Here is a 24,580-nt window from a genome sequence, read left to right as displayed (position 1 = left end):
CAATTAATTATTTACCAAACTCGGCCCATCACCTGTTTTTTATTTTTATTTTTTTGGTTGTTTTTTTGTTTTTTGTTTTTTTTCTCTTCTTCTTCCTCTTATTGCGAGAGAATTTATTTCGGTAGGCAAGTACCTGGACCATGGCTACACTCCTGATATGCCATCATTTTCCGACTCTTATAAAGGTACCTTTTTATGCGGGTCACTTTTGAGGCCGGGGGGGGGGATTCAAAAGCGAATGCGACTTCGGTCTCATTCAACAAAATGTTGGGGGAGAAAAAAATTAAGTCTTAATCATGGTCCCGATAACCTCGCTATTAATTCGTGCGTTGTTTTCTTAGGATTTCGGTGCTAACATTCGATAAACAATTTATCATGATCAATATTTTATTGAAAAAAAAATTGTCTGTGGCAAGTTCCCCTCCCCTCGGATACGTCACTGTATTATGTAAGTTGCTTTTGATTTTTAAACAATCACAATGGCTGGTTTTCTCCCAGCCTTCCCCACCAAGCCTTCGGCAAGTCAGGCCCTCCGTCATCTGGGTGCAGACCACTAATTCAAGTGAGAATTTCTGACCAGCTCATTAGCATTAAAAGTGCCCCCCCCCACAGTATCTTTTGAAAAAGGAGATTGTTTGGCCCACAAAATGGTGAGATTGTGTAAATCGTTGCGAGGATCAACTCCCTGGGTCTTTGAGCTTTCATATGGGGGCAGAAGGGCTGAAAACTACGGTTGAAAAATGGTCCTAAGTGCCCCAGAAGGTTGAGGGTTGCCACTTGAAAATGGCTGCAATCAGACTTCGGAAAAATCACTTTTGGGGGGGGGTTGTTTTGTGGGAATAATTAAAAATGTAATTGGTTAACCCACAACAAATTGAAAAGAAATTGAAAGATAAGTGACCAGACAAGAATTTCATTTGTGTTTCAGAAATCTCAGGGATGTTGGAGTGCATGCTATTGGGCCCTGAACGATGCTGATCATACACTGTTTTCAAAGGGGCTTAAATTAGGGGACTGGACCCATCTAGACCTACCAGTACTCGCTATCTCCCCAAAGCATCTCGCGCAGAATATAGGGCGCCCTCGGACAATGATTTGGCTCACATCTCTCATAAAAAGGTGACAAGATGGCTGCCTATGTGGTACGTACTTCCTCACAATTTGCAGATGGTCATGATTTGTTTCGTTACCATATCTGCAGTTTATTTCTACATTATTATTTAGAAAAACATTTTTTTGGAGAAATTCCAGTACATTGACCAGAAAATTCATACTCAATGAACTTTGAGTCAAAGTTTGATTTGTAAATGTCGATGCGCGCGTGCGTTGCGAGGAACATGAACGTCGTTGTACTTAGGCTACAGGCTACTCCCAGAACTGTTGGGTCCAACCTCCGCCCCGCTCCTTTCGTGGGAGCGGGGTGGACGTCGGACCCCACAGTTCTGGGGGTAGGTTACGGCCTACAGGCTACAGTAAAAATTTGATGAAGTTTTTATTGACATCTTTCCGCCGGCATCCGGTTTATATCATCCCTGCAGTGTTACTTACAATTTCTACACATTCTTCATGTTCTTAGGTTGGAGTGAATGAATGATCATGAGCCGCTTCTGTTGTAACCTTCTGATGTGTCTGAGTAGCCCTGACATTAGGCCCCTTCCCTTAGATTTGGATTAGGTCTAGGGCCTCATTAAGAAATGTTTAACTTAAAGTACAGGCATGACAGAGCCTGTTAAAAAGACCAACCTGTAAAAAATTGATTAACCCTAGCCCTCCTCAATCCTCCAACAGGTGAAGGATTGAGGAGGGTTAGGGTTAATGCTGTAGAAAGACTTCCATACATGTATGGACACCACTAAACACCCGTGCACAAACCCATGAGACTGGTCTGAAAAATTTTAAGTGTTTTTTAAGTGAATTATGCAAGTTTCCACAGCTAAATGTCTGTTTTAGGACGTTTCGGTGCTTTCAGATGGCTTATACTGAGACAAATCAGTGGCACCCTGCTGTAATGTCATTTCCTCTGTTTAATCATCAGATTTGAATTGATTTTGGAGAAGGGAAGTTTGAGACTTGGTCAAGGGTATGCATATACATATGCATATGTTGGTTTCGATCAGCTGATCTGCCCAATGTTCTGCATGATTGGTCAATTCTCCAAGTTTACTTCCCTTTCACAAAACAGTCTGTCACAACCATGAATTAGAAAAGGGCGATTGGCTGATGGTGGAATTATCAACGAATCATACAACATCACTGTCGACCGATTCTGCAAAGATGGAGCAATCGCTCATATCGACCAATGACACCCAACATACATGTAGGGTGTTTCAAACTAATCTATCCTTTGGACTGCATTCCTTTGAAATCGACTTTTCTCACGTCTAAATGCTGAGTATATTCAGCTTCGTGATTGCATACATTTTTATACATCCGTGTAATAATAACACTCGTATCCTTAACTATACCTTTTAATGCATGTGATTGATTTCAGGACGATCCCGAGGATGACAAAATTGATGACTACTGGAATACATCATCTAGGTCTGCTCGGACCAAAACCTCCAACTTCTTTGACGATTTCTCACCAAATAACGTGAGACACATTATTTTTTGGAAGCAGGAATTTTTGATCGCCTTAGCTGTTTCAGTGTGAAAAAGCAACAATGAACAATTTTGTCTGTAGGGTTGTTTGACTTCCCTTGTGTGCAACAACTGCACTGAAATAAGCTTGAGGATCTCCTGTTTATTTCCCAGGATGAGAGGAGTGTGTTTGGGGCGGATAAGAGTCAAGCTCTCTCCTTCAAGGAGACGATGAAAGCTGCTGGCCTGGGATTGGATGAGGACGATGAGGATCAAGACACCATCATTGGCTGGGATGGAAGTGAGTGCAAGTCACTAGTGTATTTGATTCCATCACAAGTCCTGTCACAAGTAACAAACAGTCCTGGGTGGATGTCTAGGATCTTCATGTTAGCGTGATAACTGGAGAAATACTTAAGTGTATGAACTTCAGGTTTGGTTTGGGACCAAAAAGTCAAAGGTTAAGGTCACAACAGTTAAAACAATAGATACCCTGTCAGTGTACAGTCATTTACAAAAGTTTAGGACCACCCATACAAAATGCATTAACAAGGCGAAAAACTTAAACCGGTTAACCAGCTACAGTTTATGTGACTACATTTCCATAATTTTAACAGTCTAATATTCAGTGTTCCTTCCTTTATTTCTGATTACTTAGACTGGCTTTTTTTTCCACTCTGCCTAACAGACAAAATGTCATACAAGACCTGCCTTTGCAAACAATTTCATTCAAATGGGTATATAGCACTACACTGATGTTATGCACCACTGTAAAAACATGTTAGGTAATCATTCAGTGAGACAATGTAATGCAGGCCCAGTGACAGAAATACCAGTCAAATTCCAGGTGGTCTTAAACTTTTGCAAATGACTGTAATACTATGAGAAAAGCTTGGTATATGAACTTAAAAGTTAGTTTGTGGATCGGTCTAAGTAATCTAGGAAGTTTTTTGCATTTTGATCCTAAGGTTAAAGGTCAAGGTCACAGTGGTAAAAACAATAGAAAACTTGCTGCACGTAATTTGGGAAACACCACAGACAAACCATACAAATATGGCTTGTGCATTGGTTTGTAATCCCATCAGCTTATTGTATTTAAGCATGAAAGGTCAAGGGTAAAGGTCACAGTGACTGAAACTAAGACAAATTTTGTCATTTGAAAATTTAACTGGTTCTAGGTTTAGGCATGGGTTCGGCAGGGCATTTGTGATTGTTAACGTTTCATTTCATCGAGAAGCATTTCATAAAAAAACAGTTGATTGTTAATGAATTTATTTAAGTTATCCCTTTTATTAATTGTTAAATTAATTAAAGTGCAAAAAAATTGTGCAGCGTTTTGAAACGTCTAATGACATGGAAATGTATGCTAATTAATTCCAGTGTTTACATTTGTGGGCTTGTGCGGCAAATATATAAACAGACTGGGGTTCCTTTGTGTTTGTTACTTCCAGAGCTGTCGTCGGTGAAGTTCAGCACCAAGGGAGCAGGCCAGTCTGCACCCCCTCGACCCTCCACCCTACCGCCCTCAGCCAGGGGCACGGTGAATGCATCCCCCAGGCCGGCAAGCACTGGTTCATCTCCGTACCCTATGGGCACTTCTTCCAGCATAACATCGGCCCGGAGGCAGTCGGGCGGCACCAGGAATGGAGCTGCACTGCCCGCTCCTAGTCCTGGCCAGAGTGATGTCCGGCCACACTCTGCAAGCTTCTCGAATGAAGGTCTGTTGGCCGCCTGTGCTCTCTCTGTCTTGAAAAATGTTTTTCAGTCATGCTAACTTCCTTGATAGCTTGTAAATAGGCAAGGTTGTAGCTGCATGTACACTTACTGGTACATCAGCCAATACCAGCCGGCTTTCCATATCGCCGGCCAGCACTTGTGAGGTCTTGTGTTGATGTTAAGAGGTCCTGACCATAACACTGCTAGCTTATGCACTCTCATTGCAAAGTGCACTTGTTTATACATTTTAAAAGTTACATACTTTCCCTGACAAATTAGGGCACTGTCACTATGACTGTGGTGCGATTCCAGGAACACACTGTTCATGAGGGAGTTCTCTTTTAATAATGAACCAAGAATTTGGTCACAGATATCAGTTGCTGACAAATTGCACTTGTTGGCTTACCATAACAAGGCTCCGAATTACACCTAATTTATGACAGCAGAAGGCCCCAAATTCTCGAGAATATGACTGTTGAAATGTAGCTGTGACATCAAGGTTTCTGCCTTGGATGACTTTTCACTTCTTGTGAAAAGAAGATTTTCAGTTTTCAAAAATCTTCAAAATTCATCATTTAACCCTAACTGCCCAAAACCTGCCATACTCCAACAGCAGGTTTTGGCAGGTTTTGGCAGGTTTGGTACCGTACCGTAGGAACCTGCTGTTGAATTTTGTGAGACTTGGGATGAAAGGCCCAGGGAGATGGTGTTGGATTCTGTGTGAGTTGGGACACACAGGAGTCATTGTGTGCAGTGTCTGACTTGCTGTACCAATTGTTGGACTATGCTTGATTTTGTCAGGTTTGGTACTGTTCAATGCAAGTCATCCTATACTGCATAGACCCATCCATACCATATCACTCAAACTCCAACAGGCTCATTCTGTTGGAGTTTATCAGGTTTGGTGCAGTAACCTGCATGTACAAGTACATAGACAAGTACATGAACCTGTTGGATTTTGTGAGGTTCAGTATGCTTCCTAGTGCAAGAGCCAAGGGGGTTAGGGTTAAATTAATGGATGCTTACAGCCACATGAATTACTCTCTGGTCGCCACTCTTGCCTGACAGACAAATCAAAATCTAGCCCGAGTATTCCAGCCAGGCCTGCAGCCTTGAAAAAGAGCCCAGATTGTGCAGTGTTATATAACTTTCTTTTGTTCACGAACCTGGCACAGTGCACTGCTGACCAATACGAAGGGGTTAAAAGGGTTGATGACGGTCAGCAAAACACAGCAGTCTGGCTCGAGGCAGTCACTAGTATAGTTGATGTACTTAATCATTTTGACCTCATGTCACAGAGCATTGTCTTGAGTGTTTTGATTAGATTTTACTTTCACTATTTCCTCTCATTGCAGGCACCGAGAAGCGGGCATTGGATGAGCGATCAACTCACAGCACTGGTTCCTCTTCAGCATCAATAGAAGATGGTGAGAGGCAGTCTTCAAATCCCTGTTTCGTACAGTATTAAACAATCACTGTTTCATGCAAAACAAAAGCAGAAAGACAAATGCCATGACATCAAGACGTTCAGTGCGCATGTGCTGTACCTAAACCCAAGGGCAAATCTTGGGGGAAGGGAGGCCAACAGAAACTATAGACCCCCTTGCCCAAAGAGGCCCGCCATTTTTTTCAATGATGGGGACAGTTTTTCTGGTTCATTCACTTTCTCCTTATGTCAAGTTTATACTTTAAACACCAAAACTGTAGCATCAAGTCACAGAAAGGCCATCTGGATCCCCCCCCAAAAAAAAACTTTTGGCCCCCTGTATAATTTGGTTCTGGATCCGACCTTGACCATACCTAGTTGTGGGTATATAATTATATTATACATGTGGTAGATATACTTTGGGTTGATTTCAATTCCTTGTGAATTGCTCCACCATTGAGTTTTTCTTTTGGGGGGGGTTAATGTAGCCATTAAACGAGACTCCAAGCCCACACTCGCCGAGGTGTCCAAGCTCCAGGCTGAGGTGCAAGCGCTGAGAAGGAAACTGAAGGTAGGTTCTGTGTTATCGCAAAGTCCCAGCTGCGGCTGGCTGCAATTGCACCTGCCCACGGGGGGAGTAGTCACAGCCATTAGCCAGCGATATCCCCAGTCGCATCAATCGATGCAAGCCTTGGCCAGAGTATTTCAGACTCGGCCTAACATGTTATCCCCTGTTGGCTTAGGACCACTCGGTGACAGAAACACAGCATAAGCTAATTGCAAAATACCTAAAACTGGCTGGTTATGTGAACAATCTACCCCTCGGAATAAGAGCAGCCAGCAGATTACCACAAATTATTGGGAGTTAGTGTAAACCAAATCTGCACGTGTAGTATTTCATGCTATGAACAGAATGAGAAATGAGTTCTTGCCCCCAAAAACCTGGAGCATTAATTAATGACACTGTACATCTCCAAGCAGACCCAATATTTTAAAATCTTGTACTTTAAGCAAAACAAGGACTTTCATCTATTTTGTCGTCACACTGATTCTCTGAAAGTGTATAGTGATTGTGTGTCACCAAGCTAGCTGACATTGTCAAGCTTAAGGCATGTGTGGTGCTGTATGTAATCCCATCACAAGACCAGTCAACAGGGTGCACAGTGGCAAAGGGATTCTTCAGTTGCAATTCATCTGAATTAGCTTGTGACTTGAATTCAGACTGGAGGTCTTGCGATGGTCTTGTGATGGTCTTGTGATGGTCTTGTGATGGTCTTGTGATGGTCTTGTGATGGTCTTGTCTTGTGGTGGTACCCTGATGGTCTCGTGAGGTGATGTAATGGTTTTGAGGTCTTGTGAGGTCTTACGATAAACTTGCGATGATCTTATGATGGTCTTGTGATATGGTCTTATGAGGACTTGTGATGTAGTTATGAGGCCTTCTGATGGTCTTTAGTAAGGGATCTCGGCAACACCATTAGACATGTGCAGTTACAATGCCTTATTGGCATATTGATCCTATTTGTATCTGTTGACCTTTTCTTCTACATATATCATGTTTCTCGGCAGAGTGTTGAACGAGGGAGATGGGAAGCCCTCCCTGTGGCTGACACAGTTACCCGTATCATCACTGGAGAGCCTTACTCCCTTGAGCCTTACAGGTCTCTACAGGACAAGCTGTCGCTCCTTGATGCCGCTATTGGCTACCATGATGGCAATGCTATCTTGACTGTAAGTGAGATGTTTAACCATTTCGCGCCGGTGGCGGTTATCAATGTTGATGATGCTGGGACGGGATAATTGTCATTTTTTTTCTGTTTTCAAATTTCATTTACTGGACACTTACCCCCACATGATGGGACTGTCTGGTTCTACTCTAATCTGACAGGCAAAACATCTATTGACCCTGGAGTATTTCAGCCAGGCCTGCCGCCTTGTAAAAAGAGCCCAGATTTTGCGATGTTACATAATTTTCTTTTGTTCACAAACCTGGCACAGTGCGCTGCTGACCTCTTTTCAATAGGGGCCAGATTATTAGCGTACAGCGGTGCTGTGTGGCTCATTGCTGCAGTAGTGGAGTGCTTTTGTCCCCAGTGGTAAATCCCCCAAACCGTGATATACTGTTTCAAAACAAGGCTGGCTTTATCTCCACTATTGATGAGTGAAAAATGTTGGTAATGCCCAGCAGCCTGGTCTTTTGTTTTGAGAACGGTCTTTTGTCACAAGGCCCAGTTTCCTTTGTCTGAATACATGTCCAGCACCAGAAACCCCGGCGGCAAGTGGTTAATTTAGAACTTCGCCCTGAGACGAATAATGTGTAAAGGTTTCCTCAAGTCATTCACTTCTCAGATTCTCTAACTGCAATACCGCAAGTTTGGCCATGAGCAGCCTTTGTTTAAAATAACATGTTCCCATGCTCTAGTCAAATGTAATTGTTGATGTTCAAATGGTCACGTAGATCGTTTGTGCAGTTCAATTACTCTTAAATGAAATTTACACCCACAGATAAAGTAGTCCCACTGTTAATTTTTCCCTTCCAGAAAAGTCAAGTCTTTTCAGAGCTGAGGGGTTAAACTGGCATTCGTTTACCTGAGTCACTGGCGACAAATGGGCATACTCGCTAATCTCCCATTTGCTCTGTACATGCATTAAAGTCCTAGTGACCTGTAGAGGCAGACAGTGTGTTAAATTATAACTTTTTTCACTCTACACAACTTGTAGCTAATACGACTCCGTTGCAGTGGCCTGAGTGTTGCAAAGTATGACGTTGGGGTGTGAAATATTGTGCAAATGGCTCTATGTCAGTCAATCTTTGAGGCATTTGACTAAACATGTAAAGTTAATTGCTGTATCAGTTTTTAAAAGGTGCAATGTTCAGCCAAAATAAAACCATCTACAAGTGGTTGAGGACAGGAGATTGGCAGTAGCAGATTTCCAAAGTGTTTTAACCCTGTCTTCTCTGTGTTCTGCAGAAGATTGTGCTGTAATTGTGAAATGTCTTGACTTGTCTTTAGATCGTCATGTTCTTAAAAAGGACCCTATCCAAAGCAGTCTTCTGTGAGGAGATAAGGAGAAGACAGGTGGCTGCCAGCCAGTACATTGCCTTTATCAAGAAGCACAAAGAGAAGAGGGACATCGTGGCTAGCGAGATGGGGTAAGGTCACAGTGATGAAGCAGGTTACTTGTAATCACAGCGACAACGTGGCTAGCGAGATGGGGTGAGGTCACAGTGACGAAGCAGGTTACTTGTAACCATTCCAACTTGATTCCAGAATTTGCGGGGGTCCAATATGCTTCATCGAGTGAAGTTAAGACTTCATGCAGCAACTCTGCGTGACCATCACTTGTCAGCCACCTGTCAATTGAACCCATCACCCGGAATATGTATCATGCATACAAAGGTTTACCAGGGAAAATCGACTAGCGGTCGACGTGAGGGTTGTCACTGGCACTTGCCCAAAGCTTGATTAGGCACAGATTATCTTTGCTTGTATTGTATGTGAGTTTGTCATTGCACCACTGAACTGAGGAGGGAGAGGAGGAATTTGGTCTCCACCCACCCCCAACACTGACCAGGTGAACAGATAGAAATGGTCGCCTTGCTGTTAAAGTTATGTCTTAATATAGTCACTGATTTAACCCCCACCTTGGCATTTTTAGGAAGTGTATTTGCTGATTTTTGTACACTTAGGAAACGTCCTTAAGAGACTTTTCAAAGGATAAGGACTGGGACAGTGTGGAGAATTTTTAGTATGTAACTGTGTTTCACATGTCATCGAATTGACCAGGGTAAAAACAGTGTTCTATTTATTTACTTCAACAGAGAGCTGGGAAGGATAGAAGATGCCGCTGTAAGTTAAACCTGAAGTAATTTCTCTTTTTAGTTCAAGTTTAACAGAGGCATCAGTGCTAATGTGTCCCAAATATTTCCACAAATTGAATGACAAGCTCTCTTAATGTGGAGCTTTCCATGCTAGTTTGAGTTTGACCTGCAAAAGAAATTTCCAAACTAAATCAGGTACATGTTGTAGGAACTCACCAGTGGTTAATTTCCCAGTGGAACAAAAATGTGAAAGATTATAAAGACGAACAAAGAAATTGACTGGAGCGGGATTTGAACCTGCGGCCTCCAGGATACCGGTACCGGTGCTCTACCAACTGAGCTATCCAGCCCTATGTTGGTGGCTCTTCCCATTTGTCAGTATCTTTGTTTGGGGGTGCTATAGCCAGATGAAATTTAGTGCGAATTTAAAGATATTGAAAAGGATTAATCAGTTTTCTATCCTGTTTTTTAAACTGAATCTTCCCAGTGCCTTTGACCTTTATATTATGACTGACAAAGTTCCACATTATGTTCCATTCTTGTCCTCCTAATTAAAAAAAATGATTCACAGGGACAAGTCTGTTGGGTTTTTTTAAAAGAAAACCAAACGTGTAGCTTTGAACTTTTTCTTTGTAGTTGTGGCGATACAAAGAAGCAACTGAAAATCAAATACCTCATGGACAGCTGATGAACCTGAAGGAAGTGCATAGGTAGAAAGAGACTCAATTTTGGTTTGGTTTGCTGTATTTGCAAATGTAAGACGTCTGATGTTTCACAAAAAGAAATTACACTGTAGTGCAGTTGATGACCTTACAGTGGGTAATGCTAAATTAACAGTGACTTGGGTGGTTTTTTGTGTGATCCTCTGTTCATCGTCTGTAAGAAGAACACCCAAGCCACTCTTTATTTATCATCATCATGATCTTCCCCCCCCATCAGCTGCTGGGCAAGCATTTGCTGTTTTTCAGACATGTAAAGTTTGGTTAATGACACTGATCTTTGCAATTGTCCATTAAGTTTACTCACAATACACCAATCCCAATTAGAACTGAACATGCATCTGCATGTGTGGCTGATGATAGAGTCAACAATTGTCAACGATAAGACCCTATTGCTATCCTCAAACCATTTAGTTTTATTTACATGTATCTGTGGGCACTTTTGAGCAGTGCAGGGAGAACTAGGTGGGGGGGGGTCGGGGGTACCGTTTATTAGTTGAATAGACTTGAAATGGAGGTGCTGATGATTTTCACAGAGGTGTCTTTTCTGTGCATTTCTTTCATAGATGGCACAAAGTAACAACCACAGAATCAGGGTTTGAATCATAATGGTGATTTTGTCTTTGGTCTTCACTCTTTATCTCAGCTTATGTTTTGACAAGTCGACTACCTTAGCCACAGAGGCAGAGTACATCAAAGAACATATTGATCTACTTAACAGACAGCTCCAAATTGAGGTAATGAAGTTGTTCTCAGGATTTCTGTTCTGGCTGGCTTGAAAACAACTTGTGCGTCGTATATGCCTTAAAAGACGTTATTCACTCAGTAATGAATTTTAATTCATATCGTTCATTTTTCAGGCCTGCAACTTTTCCTTGGACCTGCCGATTTCCTCATTTTCACTTCAAAGTCCCAAGTTGTATGCCTTATTTGTTCATGCAGTTATCCAATCCCATGATGCATTGCGAGTGTCAAAAAGGTTTTATTAAATTTATAAGTAAATAAGAATTGTTGTAAATTGCATTTAAATTTAACCGTATTTTAAGATGAAGTGTATGTGGCTACTAATTCCTTCATCAAGTTTGTCACAGGCCAACTTTGGGAGTTGGTTTCAATTTGTGCATGCGATAATAAAGTTCTGATTTCCTTTGGCAGGCCGTAGATGAGAAAGCCCAAAGGGAGGGCAGGCAACCGTTCAAAGAATGTCCCCGTAAATCCAGCATCTTATTCAAGTCGGTTATCACCACCCTCTTCTATTGCTGTTACTATCATTATGGAGAACCAGAGGTTAGTTGGAGGGGTTGCTAGGAGGTGGTGGCTACAAATCACCCAGAATTTGTGTCTGCATTCGCTTTGGTTGTCCTGGTCTTTAATAGTTCCCTAAGCATTCCCACTCTCTTGTAGTTTGTGGTCATCTCTGACTGCATCTTGTTTCTGGCTACGCTCCTTGGTGAGCATAGCAACAGTGTTCCCAGGCTGACAACTACCAAGTAATCTGGAAAAACCTACATGAACACTCACTTTACTTGTATAAGTAATCAAAGTAGACTGATTTTTAAAATGGAAAGACTTGAACTCTGTCAACTTGGCAATTTATCCAACCAGTTCAAGGATGTTCTCTAACTCTAAACAATGGTGAATGGCAGCTAAATCTGTAAACAGCTTCAAGTTTCCTCGTGCTAATAAATGAGGATAACAATCTCCCATAGAGTAAGCACAGGCACTTTCCATCAGACAACAGATTCACCACAAGGACAGAGAAATACTCTCATACATGGTGTTACCGCAATCTTTACTATAGATCTAGTTTCTTTCACCATGAAAACCTTTAAGTCTTAAGTACAGTAAACTCTGACTAAGTCGGCATTGTGTAACTCGTCATATCATCCAAGTCGGCCTTTTGACAAAAGTCCCCATCGTCTGTAATGCATTTCCATTGAAAATTTCATTTTTAAGTCGGGATTTATAAGTCGTCATTTCGTATAAGTCAGCATGTTCTTCTCGGTCCCTTTTCCACAAAACCACTAAAATTCCTTTGTGTAAGTTGGCATTTAAAAAAATTTGTGCTTCGGTATCAGTTTCCTTCGCCGCTGTTGCCAAGAAGTGTCAAGCGACAAGTCCCACAGTGCTTGACTGATGTCTGTTTATTAGCAGCACAGGCCGTGATTGATAATCGGCCAGCATGAGTACATCAATACCAGTAACCCCTCTAGTGCTACATGCATGCGCTCTGTTCATTTTGGGGTCGCCTTACTGAACAAACCTAACCAATGCGTGTTTGGATGAGTGTATGTTTTCTGTACCGTAACTGTATCTCGTACATGTATGTACTGCACTGTCGAGTTCTGATGTGATATGCAAGTGGCTTGCCGTCCTTGCTTGGTCCTTAGGAGCACATGATCAGTTATTGAATTTGCAGCCCGTGAAGATAATAATCGAGAAGGAATTTGCTGGGATCGACCATGGAGGAGGTAGAAATAAACCAGGGTAAATCAAAGCCGTTGTATCAGAGCAAGGAATCATAATGTACATAAGCAATACATGTGTACATGTAAATCAGCAAAATGATGACTTACAGCACAAGTCAGCATTTGCGTAAGTCGTCATAATTTCTTGAAGTACCGAGAGTGCCGACTTCGCCCGAGTTTGCTGTACTATACGCCAATGTGAACCAGCCACAGGTACATTGTGATTTACCACAAAAGCTGTCTCCACCAACAGAGCCCCTTCAGATAATGAAGATGCACTCTCATAGAAAGAAAGACACAAATACCTAACCCTATTCACTCAAGTTCCAGTCCCTGGGTGAGTGCACTCTTATCATGAATATTCAACCTGCTCTCTGTCTAAAGGTCAGCATGAGCAGTCCCCTGGCCCTGCGTCAGTTCCACAAGTTGACGGAGAAGCAGTACTTGTTTACGGCGTTGTTGTCTCGGATCAAGTTGAGGCGGTGGCTAGACCTCGACGCCTTGTTGACATCAAAGGTGGGGTTTTGCTCCTTGTATTACACATTCTGTTTTTAAGGCTTGAGGTGGGCATACAAACCAGGGCTCTCCAGCTGTAGAATGCAAAGCCAGGAGGAAATGAACAGAATTTTCCTTTTAAAAGAGAATGGTGGCTTGGAACTGACCCCTCTCCAAAGTCTCCAAACCCCTTGACGCTGGCAAAAGAGATCACAGGTGCTTTAATACCATAACAAACGTGTTCACACAGAGATAGCAGGGTTTTGTGCTCATTCTACTGAAAATAAGTTCCTTGGAACCAGCATATGAATGCCACATGTTCTGTATCTGTCCCATGTAAACACACACTTCCTTAATTAAGGGACTTTAAACCTGTTAAGCAGAAGTTGACATATTTGTTCCGACACACGGAAGTCCCCTCAAAGTCAGGTAAAATTTAAATCAATGATAGGCACACTATGAATACACTGAGTTTTAAAAACTGTAATTTCGAAAATAACTTCATAATAAACCTTATTTATTGACTTGATTTTACTGAAATTTGCAGTGCATTAGAATTGAAGTCATTTATGATTTTTTTCATAGAATTGGAGAGGGAAAACCATGATGAAGTCGGCTGTCAAGTTTGAACAAGTTGTGGAGATCCTTGTGGAACAAAATGCCCCACATGATGTAGGTCATTTAAAAGTCAAAAGAAATGTCACAGTACAGACAATCCGACAAGTTATAAGAGGTCCGTAAACAGAATATCAGTGTCAAGCCCCAGACCTCGATGATTTGAAAGGCTGTCATAAAATGTTGACTTCATAAGACATTCTCCTTTAATGATGGTCACGATCCTTGTGGACATGTTCAGCAGACATTAGCGTGATGTGCTGGGCACACACGACCAATTTCTGTCAGAATGTATGGTCGATGCACGCGCGACGGATGTCAAGATAAATTCATTCCCACCGACCTGTCTCTTCTGTGCTGATGAGGGGGTGCCTCAGGTCAGGGCGCATGGGAACAGTTTGAGACATTCATTGATATTTTGGATGCATTTCCACCACATGGTTGACATAGTCATTGACAAATAAAAGTGTGAGAAGCAGAGTTTGAAAAGCATATTTTCACTGAAGCCAAGTAAATATTTCATTTTTGCGACAATAACCAGGCTCTGGACAAATACTTGAAGCTCATTGAGGACCCGGAGTCACGCATCTGTTTGGCGACGAAGCTCGATCGGCACGCAGTGGTGGTAGACGCCCTGATCCAGGTGAAGGATCGCCAACGACTGCTCAAGTACCAGAGCAAAGTGCCACAGGGTACTCCGGAAGCTAGACGCATCGAGGACATCATGAGAAACTCGGTGAGCAATTGACCACTGGCGCCAACCCCCCCCCAAGTCTCGTACACAGCCTGTGTACAAGCAACAGTTAATTTACTTTTTCAATACCTTAAAAAAATGTGTGCATCTCCTAATCCCCCTCAGAACTTCCACCATAACAAGTGCTACTGCATTGGCAACCCGTATGTGATGTCAAAAAGACACATTTGAGCAGGATGGAGCGTCATTAAGTACCAGAGTTTCCAGTCTGTACAAGATCCCCCTCCACAACCTGCGAGGGATTGAGGTGACCCTTGAACACTGACGACATTGTGTGCTCAGTACACTTTTGCAAAGACACCATAAAATTGTGGAATGAATTCTCACGTATTGTGTCACGTGTACACGAACAAGCAGAGAGATCTGTGCTTGGTGAGAAAGATTTATCATTCATTGGTCAAAGCACCACGTACCTGCATATGTTGGGTATGAAGTTTGTGAGGTGAATCTAAAACCACAGAGCTCACAAAAGAAATTCATAAAACATGGACTTTAAAAGAGCACATCAAATCAACAATTGCTCAGCTTTTACTGGCACTGTACCTGACCTTAAATCCAGCATAAAGTTGGTGAAAGGAGACATCTGAAATTTTATATTTGTGCTTTCTTCTGTTCCTATTTCAGACATTCAAGTGGAAGAATTGATCTGTACTGGCATCACTGAAGAACATTCCAGTTTACTTTATGAACAATTTATCTCTATGGATATAGGACGAGTTTTTAACATGTGGGTAGTCTGTTGAAAGGTCAAGGGTCATCTGGAATTGTAGGTATTCAACGCCAAGAAGTGCAACAAAGTTATCTTTGTATTTTTAAGGTGATTTTTGAGCTTTTTGGGTGTTGAACTGAACACTTAATTATTCCCTGTGCAAGTCTAGTTGTCCTCAAAGGATTGGATGAAAAATGGTGTGATAACAAAGTGATTTAACATTTAATGACAGGATTTTGCTGTAAAGAGCCACTAAAATCACACCCAAGGTATCTCGCTACACAAATGTCAGATTTCTAGTAAGAGCAAGATTTAAGGCATGAAGTTCAAATGCATTCGGCAGTCTGACTATACATTGACATGCCAACTCTTACCCAGAGCCCTCCTGAAATCCTTGTACATGTTCTTGGTGTCGTTATACCACTGTGTTGAATTCTGTGCAAAAGTTTCCCAGCTGAAGTATCTCAGCTTCCGCACAAACAGTGAATGTACTGCACAGAAAGTCATATGAAGCCTTAGTACTGTGTGTTGTCTCAACAGTGGATCTGTCCTTTTTTCCCCTCCATATTGTAGGTTTGCATTGATTTTTACACAACCCAAAACGCCGAGGTCTATTGTAAATCATATCAAGTTCTGTTTTGTAGCTCTATGGTTAGATTGAGCACGGTTTAGGTTAACCTTCTGTGGATATCTGAAGTTCCTGTATTTGAATTAATTTTAGCAGATTCTTGCCCTGAGGAGTCTTATTTTTGATAGAGTGGGCCACATTTATGTGATGTTGTGGAATCTGTGCCACAGGTCAGTGTTCAAGGGAATTGGTAATTGAATCATGTCCGTTGAGGTTCAATGACCTGTCAAAAGTGGGACATGAAGTGATGGTTACATGTCTTCGACACACATACAATTGGAAAAATTGTGTTTGTGTACTTCAGATAAACAGAGAGAACAGATGGGAAAATTACTGACAAGAACTATCAATCATGAGTATTAAAGATTAAAAATTCATTTTGATACATACATTATGTAATTTCTTATTGGTGAAAATTTATTTAATATTCAAAATAAGTTTTAATAAATTTTAAATGCAGGAAAACCTTTTTGTTTCTGGTTTGTTCATGTGGTAGTTTGTCTACAGAATACATTTTAAAATGAGATAGCTTATCCTTGTACACAAATGTTAGGATTCTACTGAAACGGGCATCTTACTTGAAAACGTAGAGAACCCCCAAAATAATGTTACAAATGAGGAAACAATATTCGTTTTAACAAGCCAAAACTTAACTTAGTATACATGATGTAGGAAGGAAACATGCAAACAATGATTTGAATTTCTATAAAATGTGAACAGTTTTGGAAAACTTGGAAGCTTGAAGTTTAAGGAAGAATAAAGCTGATGTTTATAAAATGTTTACTTTTCACAGTTTTGTTAAACTCTACATAGGGCAACAGTAATCTTTTGAAAAATCTGGTATTTATATTTTGAAATATCCAAATGAGTTGTATTTTTTACGTTCAAAGATGAAAAACACATCCAACTGACTGAGAAAATTAAACTTTTTCTTGAGCAAGATTTAACATCAGTAACATTTAAGTAGTCATATCCCTTGTTGGAGAGAGATTGCCTTTTCTCTCCTTTCCCCACTCTTCCAACATAAACATCATTCAAAACTTTACAGCAAAAATCTGCAGCTTCTGAAGTCATGACCACTGATACTTGTTAACAGTGCACAAAACTCTATTCCAATGGTGCATTCAACAAAGAAGAAAAACACGCCCCACAGGGCTGGTGAGATTTTGCGGTCACAGACCGGTCATCATGCATCAGTTACCACCACAGCAAGAGTTGATTAACCGCAACAGTTCCAAATCCTCCGATTTCATGATTTTACATACATCCTATGGGGTAAGGGTTAATGGGTGGACCAAGCCAAATATGATGGTCGTCATTGACCCTCGTTGTAATAGGGCCTGATCAACTGACATCAATGTACCACATGACCACACAGTTACGCTAAGATTGGCCAAAAGTGCAGCAAGTTGAGTGTTTGCTAAGTAACCATACATTGTACATCTAATGTATAGACATTGAAGCTTCCTTTCATGTGAAATTACCATGAATTCTCCATCACATGGCATATTGCTCGCCATCTGTGCCTGTCCATTTGTCTTTTCAGTGATGATCCAGTACTTGGTGGTGACTCCGCATTTCTCATACTTTTTTCCATTAATTAAACACAGAAGGCTTACCCACCAACTAAATACTATGCATGGCACTGTGGTCTTCGCATCTGACAAGAGGTGAATTCCAGACAAGTATTTGTCAACCACTGGACGATTTTTGCCTGGTACCGGGATTACATTCTGGGTACTTCAATTTCCAGAGATATCAAGCAGTGGTCACCGACTGGTGGTCCTCCACATTTGACCAATGGGGGGGGGGAGAGCACCCTGAAAGATTAATTGTGGAGAGTACTCCTAGTGTGCCACGCCCCCTCGGTATCTACTTCCAAGCATGGTGGCATCCCCGCAAAGAGGGGTCTTCTCCAGTATGGCCTGAGCTTCCTCCAGTGGGATGTGAAGCACGTCCATGCAGATCTTGGTTAAGGCTTCGGGTAAGAGCACTTTGCTGACATAGTCAAAATACTAAGAAACGGATCGGTTAAAAAGAAAAAAAATGAGAACTAGAAATACTGTATGTGACCTGTTAACACAAAATGAGCTCAAGGGTGGACTTCTGAAGAGTTCAGGATTAGGCAGAACAAAAGCTTTACAATAGTATACTGAGTACCAAAGTGTGGTGTCGTTTAGAACCAGGAAGTGCTGTACAAATGGAGTATGTACATTTGTTTCATTTGCTGGTTCTCGTATCAATACCTTTTAAACACATATTTACGGTACTCTTTAACAAAGGTACAGAGTTCAGTAACGGAAATATTGAAAGAAAACTGTCAATCCCCTATTATATTAAAGCCAGTGGCTAGTTCTGCAAGACACAGTGCACAGACCTACCTTGTTGTGGCTAGAACAGTAGACTTTGACGAGCTCATTCATGACGCAGTCCACTTGATCCTCTGTGTATGGGCCATACCAAGCCTCATACGCCAAATTGGCTGGTATAATGAATTGAAACTGGACCAGCATTAATACGAGATCAATGTTTTTACCAATCTGTTTGTGGTATAGTGCAGACCCTTCTCGGACGCCAAAGTTGAAGACACTATCCTGTCATGAATTTCCTTTCTATAAGTTGTAGTTGGTTATTAACCAATATATGTTCTAGATATAGTCAAATTACATTACACAGAAACTGTAAGTGCTTACCTCGGGTGGAACCGCCTTGTTTATAATTGGCATGCCTCTTGCAAGGCCGCTGGAAAAGAAAACAGAAGTCGACATGAGAGTGGCTACTTTATCACAGGAAAAGGTTACTTGTTGCGGTAATGACACTTTGTACAATGAACATGATGAACAGTGACACGTACATGTAATCAAATGTAACTATTTTATGTAAAGCACTGTTGTCTGGTAAGAAATAACATGATATGGTACTAGCGTGTGGGACACAATTGGATCTATCAAGCAGATAGTGACATTCATGTCCTTGGGCTGGACAATTTACAAACATTGCTTCTGCCATCCTCGAAGTGTGAAAATAAACTTCTGGTGGCAGACAAGCGTGGTTTGGTACGGTTGGGGGTTGCCAGAGTCAAAATCCGAACTGCTTAAATTAACAATGCAGCACAGTAACAGTGAAAAATCTTTTTTATTTCACCTTTCCAATGAAGATTTCTTTGAGGTATCTTCTGTTCTTTCTCGTGAGTCGCTGCAAATGAAGGCAGCTGAGTTTACTCACACCTCTAAGGGAAGCACAAAAATCAAAACAGGATGTGATATGGTCATTAACAGAGGGTTCAATTTATTTTAAGTAGAATTTGAACTGACTGATATCCACAAGACCCTTCAACAACATGAAGTAACATGACACAGAAAGGACTTACTCGGCATCTGAAATGATATTGCTGATGCAATCCACATCGCCATCCGAAAATACCTCATCTGCACACAGGTCTACCATTTCATCCCTAAGATCCACCTTCTCAATATCTGTTGCCTTGTGGCTCCTAGCAACGGCATCCTCGTCACTGGGTACCACATCCAATTCCTGATTCCCATTTTTCAAGTTACTCTGACCTCCTCTATTTTGCATAGCTTTTAAATTGACAATACTTGCTCCTCTCACAGCATCGCCAGCTCTCTGTCTTTTTGTCGGTTCCCAAGTTTTTGTGTCTGAAGCAGAAGAGGCTGTGTGTGATGGTGCTTGTCGACTGCATGTGACCTCCTTCTGATCCCAGTCCCTGTTCCTTTTCCTCTTCTTGGCTTGCTCCTGGATGCTGGCACCAGTTGTCAAGTTGGAATGTCTTCCCGACCTCAAGATCTCATCGTCCTTGGTGGTGTGTTCCTCGGAAGCTTTAGGATCACAGTCTGCCTTCTCTTCAACAAGCTGGATTCCATCACTTCCCAAATCTTCTATTTCGGTCACATGTTCTCCTGTGGATCTAAGTGGGCCCTGGTGGCATGCCCGTCTTGAAGCTGCCTCAGACAGGGTATCACGCCCTCTCTCTGTGGTGGGTTGCTCCTTCTTTGTAGGCATGGCATTTATCTGTCGGTTCACACTTTGTGAGAAAAAAAGTTAGAGTTAACTTATTTTTATTACTAGAGGAGTGTTTTTTATTTAATCTATACAGTGGACGAGTGAAATAAAATACAGTGCAGAACTTCAGGAAAAACATGTCTGGATATTGTATTTTTTAACGGAAAATGAGCTAGGAGGCAAATTAATGATGCTACAGCAAATCTTTCTATTTAAAAAGATCTCAACTTTGGCTCAATAGGAATCAACTGCTTTGTGATGTGTTTGCGTGGAGTACGAACTATCCTCAAAAGATGCTAGGCCTTACATCACTAGCAGCAAAATTCCACATGGGTCCCTATTAAAGAAGAGTCTTTAGTCACACAATGTACTCATGGAAGTAAGCTAAAATTCAGTACCGTCCTATGAAAGATAAAAATGTCCAGCATAGAACATTCAGCTGTAATTACATGTAGCAGGGATTCTCAGCTCAAAGCAGCACCTAGAAAATTTGCCCCTCTAGAGCAGAAAAACAATCCATGGAGGAACAAACTCACATTCTCTTCAATTTGTTCCTCTTCTTACGTGCCGACGTTGTCACCTTGGCCATGCTCCTTGCGCCTGCATGAGCAGCCGACGGGAAGTAATCGCTCATCCCCACTGCAGTGGGATCAGCATCCCTGTACACGGTGTGCAGCAGGTGCGCAGTGGTTTGGAGCACGGTGGAGGGATGGTACTCACAGACATAGACATGAAGCTTCTCCGGGAAGAGGATGACGGTCTCAAACTTAGGCTCTAGATAAAATGGCGTACAGGCATTTAAGTTATGTAGGGATCCACTATTCAACTGAGGCATTTGGTCAACCATGTAGTTGATATAATCTTCCTGAGCTCTAAACAAGCTGTGGACTTTGTGTGCTTTGTGTACAATGTATTAAAGCATTTCAAAGTCAAGGAACTCTATACAATGCATTTCAATGCATTTTAGGCATTTCAGTATCAACGGGCTCAACATGCCCTTAACACCACACTATCCTTGCTCACTTGACCTAGAAACATTTCAATGCACCATCTCAACTGCCCAGGGTGTGTACAACATGGGTGCAACCATTTCACCTGCTACCATATTTATCACCCACAACAACCCTCTCTGCCCTCACAGGTACCATTTACACTCCCCGGTAAGAGAGACACGTGAGAGTAACAAGGTGGTGTGGCCAAGGACATATCCTAAGTTCCATTGATGGATTCATGAACCCCATTGCTGGAGTTCATTATGAAGGTAGCCATGTGACCGTAATGCATTCATTTCATAGTTGTTTGTGAACCAGTGAAGTGCAGTTGCCAGCAAAGGGTGTCAATTGTTAGAAAAATTGCGCCCTCTCTTGGTTCCGCTCGCGGCGTATATCTGGTATCCCCAACAACTTCTGTGTCCTTTTTCTTGGATTGTGAATTAATGGTGAAAGCTGGATTTACTCATTAAAAGGCATCGTTGGGTGACTGGCTTCTTGGTGAACTTGAAACCAATCTTCACCGTGTTACCTGCAAAAGAAGAAACAACTACACAGTAAATTCTGGAAAATAACTTAAACAAATTGAAGGAGTGTTTATAGCGAGAGAAAAATGGGTATACCTTTTTAGCTTTCTTAACTTGATAAAAACAAAGGAATGTCCCAAGAAGGTAAGTATATAAAACAAATGTGGGCATGTGACAGCATGCGTTCTTTTTGGGGGGAGAGGTCAGGGGTGAGGTTTGTTCAACATTTATTTTGAGGGGGAGAGCGAGGAAGGGGAAGCTGAGATGGGGTAGGGTTGGCAGGCTTCCTTGACCCTTTGCTGGATGAGCGCCTACCCTGGAGCATCTTGGGCTGCTCTGCCTTGGGATTTCCTTCCTTCTCATCCCTCTTTACCCTCGCTGCTCGCTTCTTGGCATAAAAATCACCGATCCTGTCAGCAACTACATCTTGCAATAAGGCAACCGTTTCCTAAAAGTTAAAGAACAGAAAAATAGTGGTTCCCCTTTTTTAAGGACAGCACAGATTTGGTTGCAGATCCAATGGGGGGCACCTCTATGTACTTGGATGAGCCTGGGTGTGTGTGTGCAGACTCACTAGGAATCACTGAAGCATGCAGACGAGTACAGACGTCACATGGCACTGCATGTATATGCAGCATTTAAGTGTCCACTGTGCTTCAACACTGGGAATCGCTGCGTGTTTTGACATCCTCTGAGGTTGAAACTTCCCCCTCTGTTGAGTTTCTGTATCATTTATCTTATTCAAAGAATATTACAAAAGCAGATTACTACTGCAAATCACAAAAACTGTTAATGTATTGAAACTGTCTGCAAATAAATGTACAAATCTGCAATGAATGTAAAACAAAAATACATGTATGTATGGAATCTGTACTCTAGCATCTGTCCTAACTACAGTGGGGTTGGGTCTCGAGATGGGCAAAAATATACACAGGTAGTCTAGATTGTCCAAACTACATGTATGGTACACATTTGGGCCAGCCAACTATGGTACCGTGTGCCAGTGTGTGCCATAGCTTATGCCTTTGTCACTCCAAACATACATATTGTCATTCTGTACACTGATTGATACAAGTACTATCTAGTTTTTGTTTTAGTCATGGACAAAACACCAGTTTGATATGGTTTTGATGCATGATGTTGAATGCAGGCCACACAAAAAACTGTAGAAGGTTGACGGCATTTCCTGTGGAAATTTGTTGACTAGTTGGTCTAGCCTGCTGTCCCGAACTACGGTTCGAACAGATGCTATAGTCGGGACGTAACATTCCTGCCAACTTCCTTTTTTTCTTCCATTCTTCCCTAAAGAGCTTTAAAATTTTTTCTCTGTTTTACCTGTCGGTGTCTGTCTTGAAACCAGCCATCATTTCTCTCCTCATTTAGGATGCACAGGTCGAGGGAGACCAACATCTTCCCTAACTGGTCATTTAAAAAGAAAAGAAGGTTGAATAAAGTGGTTGAGTTTGATAACAAAAAAGCATCCCTGTCTGTTAACTGAAAGAGTTCCACATATGGATGCCACTTGATGACACACTGCACAAACCCAATGAGATGGGTCTTAAAAATTGTAAGTATTGTAACATCAATTGCCTCTATGCACGTAGGTCTTTGTCACGCTGACAAATGACACTGCAAAGTCTTCTACTTGGGTTTTTGTGGCTGTTGGCCATTTATTATCACACCGTCTGTCCTGTCTGGCATTAACCCCGAAACACACCCAAAACAATGAGACTCAGAAAACGCTAGGGTGCTGATGTTGCGGCAACCGGTCTCCCGCGCTGACCAGCAGGGGCCTACTGCAGTACGGCCCGAAATTAAGAGACATCCACGCAAGGGATCCACGCGTCGAGAGGGAACCCCAGGCGTGTGTCAGTAAAGTTTCGGCGACTTAAAAAAAAAATCCCACGCGAGGCCCTGCATTGCCACGCGTGGATCCCCTGCGTGGATGTTTCTTAATTTCGGGCCGTACTGTACATGGCTCTACCCTGGATTTGTAGCACTTCTGTAGCAAACCCACTGAACATCCAGCACCAACCCTACAGTATAGCTATAGCTATGAGAATACCTCAATTACTCCAGGCTGATTTGGACTTCTTAGGCAATGCCGTTGCTTTAATAAGTAAAGGTAGGGAAACATAGATGATAATTCCCTATGTGGAATTCTCACCCAAGGAATCTTTCCCACTGTACATGTACAATAATCCAAGCAATTATAACAGTGGCATCTATGTGTGGGGAATTGTTGTAGCCCTATGAAAATTTCGGGGAAAACCCACGCACTCAGATAGGGACTGAAAACGCAATCCACACGTGGACCGAGCCGGATTCGAACCCAGACCGCAGAGGTGGAAGGCAAGGAAAGAAACACTACGCTAACCTGACTATCAAAACCCTAGGATTAGGAAGCCAACGGCATCTCTATGAATGCTAACTCCCTAGCCACTGTTGTCAGGAACCTTCGCAAATATCCAGTACAAAGTTGTAACAAACCATTGGGCTGACACATATTGACACTTTACTCAAACTTTTAGGAATGATTGACACTGATCATGGAGGATCAAGACCCACTCAGTGGTGGCTGGGCAGAACCTATTGTGAAATCCTCAAAACCTCTCCTGCTAGACTTTCCAGGATATGTGAGGGTCAAATCTTTAACTATTAGGCTCATTCCACGTGACATCGTGCGAATATGGACAACTTGTCCCTTGTCTATACTTTTGTCCTTCCAAACCCGTACATGTACGTACATGTACGTAGGCTGGGCTGGGTTTTCACACGAGAACAGTTTACCATGTTTACGTGTACGCGAATGCACGTTGCCCACTTTTGACAGCGACTCTTGACAATCGAAATTTAACGTACCTTCAAATAATGGTGCATTTCTCGACCATGCCGGTTCATTGCGATTGTAATTTTTCATCTGACATTCATCAAAATTCACATTGCCATGCCGTCTTCCCAACTCATCGAAAACTTAGACTAAATTAAGGCCGTGTCCAAACGGGCTTCCAGAGCTACGGCTGGGTCTATTGTCTGTGCGTCTCCACGCATTTCCAATGGAGTAAAGACCTAGCTCTAGACAAGAGATTCGGATGCAGCCTTAGTTTA

The 24,580-nt window shown here is 42.0% G+C and overlaps 2 protein-coding genes across 2 annotated transcripts; one reads left to right on the top strand and one right to left on the bottom strand.

Annotated features, from left to right (window-relative positions):
- Window positions 1-1,075: 1,075 nt before the first annotated feature.
- On the top strand, window positions 1,076-16,710 carry vipas39 (VPS33B interacting protein, apical-basolateral polarity regulator, spe-39 homolog). The gene is made up of 16 exons (XM_087137853.1): window positions 1,076-1,142; window positions 2,492-2,593; window positions 2,755-2,881; window positions 4,032-4,298; window positions 5,652-5,723; window positions 6,211-6,293; window positions 7,292-7,453; window positions 8,737-8,876; window positions 9,546-9,573; window positions 10,182-10,255; window positions 10,911-11,001; window positions 11,420-11,551; window positions 13,117-13,248; window positions 13,813-13,899; window positions 14,384-14,578; window positions 15,221-16,710. The coding sequence occupies exons 1-16, from the start codon at window positions 1,128-1,130 to the stop codon at window positions 15,239-15,241; spliced, it is 1,728 nt and encodes a 575-aa protein (XP_086993979.1). The 5' UTR covers window positions 1,076-1,127; the 3' UTR covers window positions 15,242-16,710.
- Window positions 16,333-24,542, bottom strand: LOC110981380 (uncharacterized). Its single transcript, XM_022238910.2, has 10 exons — window positions 24,335-24,542; window positions 22,808-22,891; window positions 21,788-21,920; window positions 21,412-21,477; window positions 20,493-20,730; window positions 19,304-19,978; window positions 19,078-19,162; window positions 18,627-18,675; window positions 18,315-18,415; window positions 16,333-17,948 (listed from the first exon to the last, which is right to left on the bottom strand). The coding sequence occupies exons 1-10, from the start codon at window positions 24,371-24,373 to the stop codon at window positions 17,781-17,783; spliced, it is 1,638 nt and encodes a 545-aa protein (XP_022094602.2). The 5' UTR covers window positions 24,374-24,542; the 3' UTR covers window positions 16,333-17,780.
- Between the last annotated feature and the right edge of the window lie 38 nt (window positions 24,543-24,580).

This window comes from Acanthaster planci, linkage group LG01, assembly GCF_054643075.1.
Source record: "Acanthaster planci isolate LZ-2023a linkage group LG01, COTS_SCS, whole genome shotgun sequence".
Classification (NCBI taxonomy): domain Eukaryota; kingdom Metazoa; phylum Echinodermata; class Asteroidea; order Valvatida; family Acanthasteridae; genus Acanthaster; species Acanthaster planci.
Note: the sequence above shows the minus strand (reverse complement) of the source record. Positions and strands in the feature narration are given on the sequence as shown.